Source organism: Phyllostomus hastatus, unplaced genomic scaffold, assembly GCF_019186645.2.
Source record: "Phyllostomus hastatus isolate PE091 unplaced genomic scaffold, TTU_PhHast_1.1 phas_scaffold_216, whole genome shotgun sequence".
Lineage (NCBI taxonomy): Eukaryota > Metazoa > Chordata > Mammalia > Chiroptera > Phyllostomidae > Phyllostomus > Phyllostomus hastatus.
The window spans coordinates 20,238,158-20,247,584 of record NW_025334018.1 but is presented as its reverse complement, the minus strand read 5'-3'; the positions used below and the strand labels follow the sequence as shown (position 1 = coordinate 20,247,584).

The window sequence follows — 9,427 nt, the reverse complement described above, 5'->3', positions numbered from 1 at the left end:
AACGCCGACGCCTTTACAGCACTTTACGACGGCTTCCGCGCGGCGGCGAGCCGGTGGAGCGGGTTGGGAGGTCGGGTGCGGGCTGGTCGCGGGGCTGGACCACAGTAGACCCTGTGGCTGCTGGGGCGCGGAGGTTAGTCCGTTTGGAGCCCCCAGCGTGGCTTCTGGGGGAGGGCGAAGCCGGTGGCTTCGGTGCCTCCGCCTTAGGACCGGGTCGTGAGGGAGTCGGTGCTTCTCGGGACCCCCGGCGGGAGGATCTCCGGGATTTCCCCAGGGCAGGGTCCCTTTCCCGCTCGCGTCTGGCCGCCCGCTTCCCGGGTTAGGGTGTGCGCCAGGCACCCCCGGGGGCGTGGGCAGTGATTCCTCCGATCTGTCCCCGAGACCTGATTGGGGGAGTCCCTCGGAGCGCCATCGGGACTGCCTGGGTCCTCCTCGGGTTCGGGCGTCGCACACCCCCTGTGCCCGGAGAGGTGACCTTTGAGAGGCCTCGGGGACTTAAGACCTCGCCCCAGGGGTTTCCTCGGGGGAATTCCTGTGGAGTAGGGACTCAGAAGTAGCTCCGAGGTCGGAGCTGCCCTTCGTGGAGTCACGGGTGGCTGCATCCAAGGCGCGGTTCAGCTTGAGTACACGGTGTTGATTACTCAGAATTCTCCTGCTGCTTCCCCCCCAGCGCCTTGTGTCTTGCCCCGCTCCGCCCCCCTACGCCTTGACTTTATGGCACCCCCCCCCCCCCGCCCCCGGTCCCATCCACCCTCTGCGCGCATTCTGTCCACTCTTAATGACTCAGTCCATCCCTTCTCATTGCATGGACCCATCCTTCACACTGTAAACACAAGTTAGTTTCAAGTGCATCGTAGACGTAAGCGGAAAAACCTAAAACTATAGAACTTCCAGGCGAGAACACAGGGGGAAGTATTTGCGCAGTTACGTAGGCCGAGACTTGCGCTGCCTCACCTGTGAAAAGCCGAGCTGGCACTACCGTCCCTCGCGGCGGTTTTGGGAGGATGGATGCGAGGACGCACACCAAGGGCTTAGCAGTGCCCCGCAGTCAGTAACCGTGGCGGACATCGCGATAGACTTTGAAATCCATTTTGCAGGGATCTAGTGGCCGTCAGATTATAATGGGACAATTAGTGTCTTTCCTGTCACCTGGATTGGTTCTTATTCTATTTCCCCGTTCATGGACGTGCTATGAAATCATTACGTAAATTCATCCACCATAGGCCAGTATTCTAGATGCAATATTTTATTCATTCACAAAGGGTCCTCTTAAGCAACCATTATTGTGCTCTGACGTACTTTTTTTTTTTTTTTTGAGAAAAACTTCTGTTTTTTAATAGTCTGTCATTGAGTTTAGCGCTGTGGATTGGGTTGGCGACCATGAAGTGTGGGCCTGACAATTTTGCTTAAAGTAGCAGATGGCTAATACTGCAGATGGGGCTTGTTTCTTACTATTTTAGTGCAGTTTACCAGTGAGCAGAGAAAATGTTCACTTGGGACCTAAACAAATTAATTTCTTAAAAGTTTTTTAGGCGCTCCACAACAGTGAGCAGGAAAAGCGCGGCACGTTCGTACGGTCCAGGACTGGGCAGCGGTGTGAACGGATGAAGTCCTTCCGCACGAGACGGCGTGGGCGGGGCTCACAGCAAGTGCAGCCGCAGACCCCTTGGAGACGGGCCGTCGCCGCCGTGGCAGAGTCCGCAGGTTCGTGAGTACGGTTTGACGGATGTGAAAGCGCACAATCACGGGCCCACCACCCAGACCGGGATGCGGACCCTCCCGGCCTCACAGAAGGCTCCCTCTGTCCCCTCCCAGGGCCTGCCGCCCCTCCGCACAGCGACCGTTGTTGGACCTCAGGGCCATACACTGGTTTGTGTGTTCGCATAGCGGCAGTCCTGCCGCGCTGAACTCTTTCCTGGCTGGCTTCTCGGGCGCAGCCTCACTTCGCCCATATGTGGATTTCTACACCAGAAGTTTCCTCTTTTTCCTTGCTGGATGGTATTCCCCTGCGTGACGCGTCACAACGTCGTTCTCTTTTTACTGCCGTTGGACGTTTGCGTTGTTTTAGTTTGGGGTCAGTATGAATAAATAAATCTGCTGGGGACATGGTTGTATCCGTCTTCTGTGGAACACGGCACTCATTTCTGTTGGGTCCGGTGCCCGGGAACTGGAATTGCTAGGGTATAGGACAGGTGTGCTTTTACCCGGGTGGACAGAGCCAGCAGCTTCCCACAGTGGACAGCTGACGTTTCCACCGCCTGCTGGTGAGAGTTCCAGGCCCTCCGTGTCCTCGCCCACGCGTGGTGTTGCAGGCCCCTTGAATCTTAGTGGGCGTGTGGATCTCTCACTGCGGTTTTAATTTCCAGTTCCCTGATGGTTAATGATGGTAATCACCTCATGTGTGATTGATTTTCTAAGTAAATTTTATTTTGGTTTTCTAAAGGCAAAAGTATTTCTCTCCCCCATCACAGTGTTATTTCAGCACTGGGTCTGTACCTGTGAGTAAACCCGTTTTCTCCTAAGACGCTGTCACTGCTGGCACAGTGACCGTGTGGCCCGAAGAATAAAGTTACGTACGCCCAGGGAGAACCCCAAGGTGGGCGCACCCCTCATTCTGGCCCTGCTGCCAGAAGCCATGTGAGCTGGGACCATTTTGCCATCCTCAGCTGAATGCTTTAATCCGGATGACTTCTCAGACACGCCGTAGGATGCGGGAACCTTCCTCTGCGGGAGGAGTGGGCCGGAACGGGAGAATCCCAGATCAGTGGTCGGATGGGCCTGGGCTCTCTGCGGGGCTCTGCTTCCTTTCGTGGGTCTAACCCCCAGAATAGGTCTCTTCCTCCTCCTCTACCTGCTTTTAACAGGTTTTGATTTGAAAATAAGCAATACTGTAACTCCTTACACCGGGAACTTAGCATAACCAAAATATAAGAAATGTTAAAGCCGTATGAGTTGTTATTAAATGTGTGTGCCAATCAGCTGTGTAGACCTCGGTTCTTCAGCTTTGGCAATGTGGTCACTTGTGATACAGACTGATATTTTTTCCCATGATAAACCTAGAAGCTTTTTTAACCAGAATTAGACCCCTGCCTCTATCAAATTGCAGAATTTCCACAAACTTCATTCTCTTGGAGGGGATTTGGTTTCGAGTTTTCTAAAACCTGGGCAAGGCGGTGGGGTGTGACTCACCCTAACCTCATTTGCTTGCGTTTTACTTTGTTTATTTGGGTTTTTTGTTTTGCAGTAACATTTTTTGTTGTGTGAGTAGCAGTGTTTCCTTTCAGCATTGTTAAACTATGCACTGTCAGAGCTCCTTACGTTTTTTTGAAAAGAGTGGCTTATTTGGATCCAGACCCATATAGACTCTATTTTAATCAACGTCTTTGCTTCTGGCTACTACTCGTCTTTGGGTGTTCCCTGCATCAATGCTTGCTGAAATTCCAGTGGTAGAGTCACCACCATTGTTTACTCCATGCAAACCAGTTGCAGACGCAGTGAGAAGCTGGAGCTGGAGTCTGGGCTTCCGGTTGAACTGCTGAGGCACTCGAGTTCCGACTCCTTACTAGCAACGGGGCTTCAGGAAAGTCCCCAAATTCTCGGGTGTACTGTGCGTGGAATTCAGATGATAAAGTTGCTTTTCTCCTAGGATGTCACGTGGGTCGAATGAGGGTGGTACTGCATATTTGACAGCTTCGAACAATGCGTCGTACTCCGTGACCACCGAGCAGATGTCCGCTGCCATTGTGAGCAGCCCCATCTCCGGGGCCCTGGGAGGGTGAGTGTGCGGTGGAAGGCAGGTGTGTACCCCGAGGTCTGCGGCGCAGCGCCCGTTAACACGAGCGGCACTCCTGCCGCACGGGGGTTTTCTCTGGCCGGTTGGTTGTGCACAGTTTCTGTGTGTGAAGCAAAATTGCACTTTAGGACCACTCTCCCCACCCCACACAAAAAGTGAATTTACAGGTAGGATATTTGGTACGCAGAAGACATGGGTTTCCAGGCTAAAGCTCAAAGCTTTTGAAGGTTGTAATGTAGCTGAAATGCTGTTGGTAATGAAAGAAGCAATAACTGGTATTAATAACTTTTTAAAAATAACTAAAATTTTAAAAAGTAAGGAAATGAACTTTTTTCTTGAATGATGCTGTGATGACATGTGTCAGCCCCTAACACTTTGCCCTGCAGCCAGTTCGGCTGCGTGTGTAGGGGGGCTTGTCTGGGGCGGGGCGGTGGGGGACTCGGGGACCCACTCGGTTCTGAAGGACCAGCAGGGCTCCTTCCTCACCGTCAGAACCGTGCAGATCTTGATGCCCGCCTCTCGGGGCACTGTCTGGGCCCCGTCTGGCCTCCCTGCGTCTCTCTCTTGGTCGCAGAGTGCCCTGCCTGGTACCTACACGGTCCCTCCCGCGTTACTTCCAGGGAGGGAGCCACACGACGGGTGCCCGTCTGCTGAGGCGCTTGACTCCTTGCCCGTGGCCCCATCGCACATGAGTGCCTTCCCTTTGGCAAAACAAGACCCCCCCCAGCCCCCACTGGCACCCCAAAGCTAGCTACTGCCTGCCCTGTGGGAGACGGTCAGCTCACCAAGTATGAAACAAACAGGCTGAGCACGGCACAGTCTCAGCCTCGTGGAACATTGTTGACTCAGGCCCTTCCGACCTGCCCAGCTGGTGGCCTGGGGGCCCTTGTTCTCGGCTGCGCTCCTGCTTGAGCAGCCACCCTGGGGCTCGAGTTACAGGTCTCTCGTTTGGTTGCGTTTTAAACAGATGATTCGTGCCATCCCATTACCTGCGGAAGCAGCGCTTCTAAGAGGGGTCTTCACCAACAGCATGCATGGAGACTCCTGCCGGGTGTTTGTAGTTTTCTATGGGTATTCGATTTGCCTGCCTTGTGTCTTGCTGCTGGTTGCTTTGCCTCAACTCTCATGACGCTCATTGCTGTGTGTGGCTGCCTCCACGTGGTGGAATACGCCTTGCTCCTTGACCCCCAGGGACCTCACCCTCCAGTTCCAGCGTGGAAGCCCCTCCCTCCCACCGCCCCTGCATGGCACTCTCCCTCCAGCCTCTTCTGGCCCCTCCGATGGCTTGTTACTGCTGCGTGTGGCTTCTCCGGTGAGACTGCAGGTTTCACTCGCCCGTGGGTCCTCTGTGCCCTGGGGTGGCACTCTGCCCGGGGCAGGTGCTGTGTGAGTATTCACAGGGCATCTCCGTGGCGGTGCAGCCCAAGGAGGGAGGTGCAGCCCAAGGAGAGCGGCGCAGGCGGGAGGCGCCCAGTGGAGCCAGGGCAGAGGCGAGGGGAGGGGAGGGGACCGGTCCACAGTCGTCGTGACCGTGCGTGCGGTGACCACCGGTCTGGAACAGCCTCAGTGGCGGAGCTGAGTTGAGGCGTGTCGACTGTACACTCGGTGTGGCCAGCCGTGAACGCAGTGGAGTTGGCGGGGAGGGTGGGCATTGATAAAAAAAAAAAGCTGGTGTGTCTGACGTCAGAGGTTCGTGCCAGACGTCAGGAGAGGGAAGCAAACCCGGATCTCCGTTAGCGGTGCTCTGCACTCAGTGGGGTCGCGTTTGAAACCGCAAAGAAACGGATCCTAGAAAAGCTCTCATTTAGTCTTTCCGGGACGTCCTAACATTTAATTATTGTAAACATAAACTCCGTTTCATGGTGAAATTCCCACAAAACGAGAATGAACCACGGGGTTTTCTTCCCTCCTGCAGCCGGCGGGACCCAGGACGAGAGAGCATTTCTGCACGCCCTCGGCGATCCTTTCGCACCCCTTTCCCAGAAGCCCCCGGGAGCGAGGCTTCCCTGTTTCTCGGGGATCGCAGATTCGACAACAGATGCGTGCACGTCCGGGAGCGTTCACCGGGAGCGGAGGTTTGGCCCGGTTCCTTCCACAACCAATCGGAAGCCCGAGGACACCCAATTGGCCTTATTCGTGCCTGATTTAGTGCAAAACACCATTTATTTAGAGGCATGCATAGGCCATGTGTCCTGTACTCTGCAGGCTTACGAGAAGCGTGGTTCCTGCCGGCGCCCTCTAGAGGTGATACCCAAGTGGCAGGGCAGCCCGATGAAGGGCCGAGCAGCGATGCAGCTCTGCTCCGGGTACCGGCTGCACTGCGGGAAAGCGGGGGATGCGATGCCTTGTGCTGGACACTGCTCCCACTGCTCGGCCTAACTCTGTTCTTTTTGTGCTGCCTGGGTGACACATGGAACCCCTTTCTGGATGCTTAATTGGTCATCAGATAACCAGGGTCTGTTTTGTCACAGTTTGGGGGGGCTGCACTGATGGGGTGTTGTCCAGGGACCCTAATTTGGTGCAGCTGGGGCGGCCTTGCAGATGGACTTCAGCCTCACGGACGCATTCCCGGGATTTCTCAGGTGGCCCTCAAAACCGGTCTCTGGGCGCTGGACTAACCCTAGCTACCTGTGCCTGTTTCTGGGATCACAAACCTGGCTGCCGTTTTGCCAGCTTCACTGGTGCGGGGGGAGAGGCTGACAGTGTGTGCTCTGACTGGGACACCCCTGCCTGCTTTCAGGCGCCTGTGTGCGGACACCCTGGGGAGCATGCAGTGCGGAGAGGTGAGTGGGTGTGCCCACCTCGGCCCCGGGAGACCTGGGGCATCCCGGCCTTCTGCACTGCGCGCTGGCTCGTGGAATTCTCCTGAGCCCCGCAGACACGGGGGCCCCTGAGAGCCCGGCTTCCGGGGCCCACCTGTCCTAGTGACCGGTCCTGTCCGTGCGTCAGACGCACTGGCAGTGGAGCCGCAGCCCCCCGCCCGCAGAAGGGTGTACTGTGCGTGGAGACCTTGGCCCAGGCGCGGACCCTGGTGGCTCCTGGCTTTATTGCAGCCTGTGTTTTCAGTTTTGCCATTTCATCTACGGTCTCATTCCTCTCTGATGTTGCTGAACAGCCGCGGGTTTGCTGCTAACCATGAGAAAAGATTCTCGCTATTGTCATTCTAGCCCCTTCCTCAATGCCCTTCAGGTGAGCTCCTGAGCTCGAACTGCAGGGGCGTCAAGGTGGCACCCGCCCTCCTGCCCTGCCCCCACCGGCGCTCTCCACTGTGGCAGGTCCCACAGGGATGCATCTGCACCCCAAAGCAGAGAGAGATTCTGGGGTGACCCTGAGAGCTCTCACTCCCTAATTAATTGCTCTCTGTGTCTCCTAAGTAACCTGGACTCGTCCAGCCCTCCCTGGGACACAGCTCAAGCTTCACCCTGTCTGGCTGTCGTCACCTCTCGCCCCCGCCGCAGGGCAGCCTGCGCACCGGTCTCCCTGTCACCCGCGTGTGTTGATTGCTTGGACCCACATCCCAACAGGGTTTTCCTGAGAGAAATGTCACTGTGGTCTTAACACTTTTCAGTCCTCCCGAGCTACTTTCACATGAAGGTCCAGACTCCGTGCGCTAGTACCAGCTCTTCCTCGCGTAGCGGTGACCTGGTCTCCAGGCCTCCGTCCTGCGGCCCGAGGTCCTTTGCTGCAGCCACGCCAACCCCCTCTCCGGAAGTCGGGGTTTCTCGCTGTCGCCACTGGGCAGCGTGGCACGTGTGGGGCGTTTGGTGTCCGGGCCCCTGCGGCTTGGAGTCCAGACCGGGGAGCCCTCCATGCCCCCGCCCACACCTCCCTGGCCCCCCATCGCGCCCCTCCTCCCCGGCGCTCCCTGCCCCGCGCTCACAGTTCAGGCCTGACGTCTCTCCTGCCCAGCCGCCGCTTCCCTTCCCCGCCCTCTGGTCTGGCGAGGACACACTTCCCGGCTCGCGTGTCTCCCGCGGCGCCGGCCAGTCCCACTGCGGGGGTCTGTGCGCACCTCTCCGCCCTGACAGCAGGCACTGCGCCCGGCCGAACGCGGTGCAGCTGTGGACCACGCCGAATAAAAGCGTGTCGGGTAAAAATATGTCGGATGTCTGATTTACTTCACGAATGATTACTGTTACCCACAACTGCAGTGCTTTCTACACAGATGAGGTGATGCAAAATAGGGTGGCTCCAAAAACGGCCACACCCGCTGTGTGCACCGCAGAGCTGAGAGGAGAGAAAGTGGGTCAGGCACCCGCCGGCGGCACCCGCGGGAGGGCCTTTCACAGCCGCGTTGACACCAGCTGCCTCGAGTCGTGCCCCAGCTTCAGCGGCTAAGGGCACCGCCGCCCCCGCCCCCCCCGCCCCCAGCTGCCCTCATTTCGGCTCCAGCTGCAAGCGTGGGAATTCCCAGGCTCCCCTCACTTCCCACCAGCTCGTCACAGGCTTGGGAGGTTCCCGAGACCGTCCGAGGGCTGAGGATTGACGGGGGCCATGCGCCGAGCTCGGGCGCGCTATGCACAGCTTATGGTTCCCCTGGAGCAGCACAGGCGCCCGCCCGGGAGCAGACCCACGGAGTGAGGTCTGGAGGGCCCCGGGGGGGCAGGTGCTGTGTGCTCTCCCTGCGGGGCCGGAACGTGCTCCCCGCACACAGACCGACGCGACGGGGCGTGCGGGATCGCTAGCCAGGGGAGCTCGCCTCAGCCTCCGGGTCCAGGTTTCGTCGGGACCCACGTGGAGGCACGGTGTCGGCTGGCCTTGAGCTGGACTCCATCTCCCCTCCCCGCTCCAGAGGTGGTGCTGAAAGCCCCAGCCCCCTGGTTCCTTGGCCAGTCTTCCCGGCACGGCCGGCCGTGGCTCTGAGTCACCCGTTCATGGGAACTGAGGGAGCCCACCGTGAGTGACACACGAGTCACGGGGGAATTCCTGGGACGGGGAGGCTGCCTCGCAGGAAGCTGGAGGAAGGGCCACCCACGTTCTTTATCTGACAGTCACGGGCCGCCTAAAACAGCCTGGCCGCCAAAACGCAAATCCTGTGGATAGTCCAGAATTTGTGTGCCCTAGTCTGTTCCTACTGCATCAAGAAAGGACCATGAGCCCTGGCCAGTGTGGCTCCGTTGGTTGGAGCGTCGTCCCGTCACCGTCACCGAAAGGTGGCCGGTTCAGTCCCCAGTCTGGGCCTGTGTGATCCCCGGTCTGGGGGCACACAGGAGGCAACCCACGGATGCTTCTCTCCCACATCACTGTCTCCCTCTCCCTCTCCCTCTCCCTCTCCCTCTAAAAACAACGAAAAAATGTCCTCCAGTGCGGATAAAAAAAGAAAGGACAGTGATTCAAAGGGAATGAAAACAGGATGTGAAGACATCCGCAGTCCCACGCGCGCTGCAGCCGCACCCACGGCAGCCCGGGCAGGGAGACAGCCCCGGGGGGCCGTCAGCGGGCGGATGGCGGAGGAAGGCCCGCACGTGTGCAGCTCTGGGAAGGGGGAACCCAGCCGTGCGCAGCGGCGGGGCGGGCCGCAGAGACAGACAGGTGCTGCTGAGTGGTGGTCCCGCGCGGTGGGACCCGAGACGTCGGATGCGGAGAGACAGAGGGATCGCCGGAGCCGGGGCGGGGGGCTGTGGGGAGGTCGGT

The 9,427-nt window shown here is 58.2% G+C and overlaps 1 protein-coding gene across 6 annotated transcripts; it reads left to right on the top strand.

Annotated features, from left to right (window-relative positions):
• The first annotated feature begins 12 nt into the window (after nucleotides 1-12).
• On the top strand, nucleotides 13-7,876 carry LOC123804703. Of its 6 annotated transcripts, none has more exons than XM_045817119.1 (5): nucleotides 13-133; nucleotides 1,525-1,704; nucleotides 5,709-6,099; nucleotides 6,534-6,576; nucleotides 7,168-7,876. In XM_045817119.1, exons 2-5 carry the CDS (start codon nucleotides 1,605-1,607, stop codon nucleotides 7,168-7,170), a joined length of 537 nt encoding a protein of 178 aa, XP_045673075.1. In that variant the 5' UTR covers nucleotides 13-133; nucleotides 1,525-1,604; the 3' UTR covers nucleotides 7,171-7,876. The 6 variants fall into 6 exon arrangements, 3 of the variants coding, with proteins under 3 accessions (XP_045673075.1, XP_045673074.1, XP_045673076.1); XM_045817120.1 differs by having other exon boundaries at nucleotides 15-133; nucleotides 5,709-5,868; XM_045817118.1 differs by having other exon boundaries at nucleotides 6,534-7,876.
• Nucleotides 7,877-9,427: the final 1,551 nt, after the last annotated feature.

Coding starts and splice junctions, on each gene's coding strand:
- LOC123804703 (XM_045817118.1), top strand. CDS start 1,605: ATGAAGTCCTTCCGCACGAGACGGCGTGGGCGGGGCTCACAGCAAGTG. Junction 1,705..5,708: donor CGCCGTGGCAGAGTCCGCAG/GTTCGTGAGTAC, acceptor TCCCTCCTGCAG/CCGGCGGGACCCAGGACGAG. Junction 6,100..6,533: donor GCGATGCAGCTCTGCTCCGG/GTACCGGCTGCA, acceptor GCCTGCTTTCAG/GCGCCTGTGTGCGGACACCC.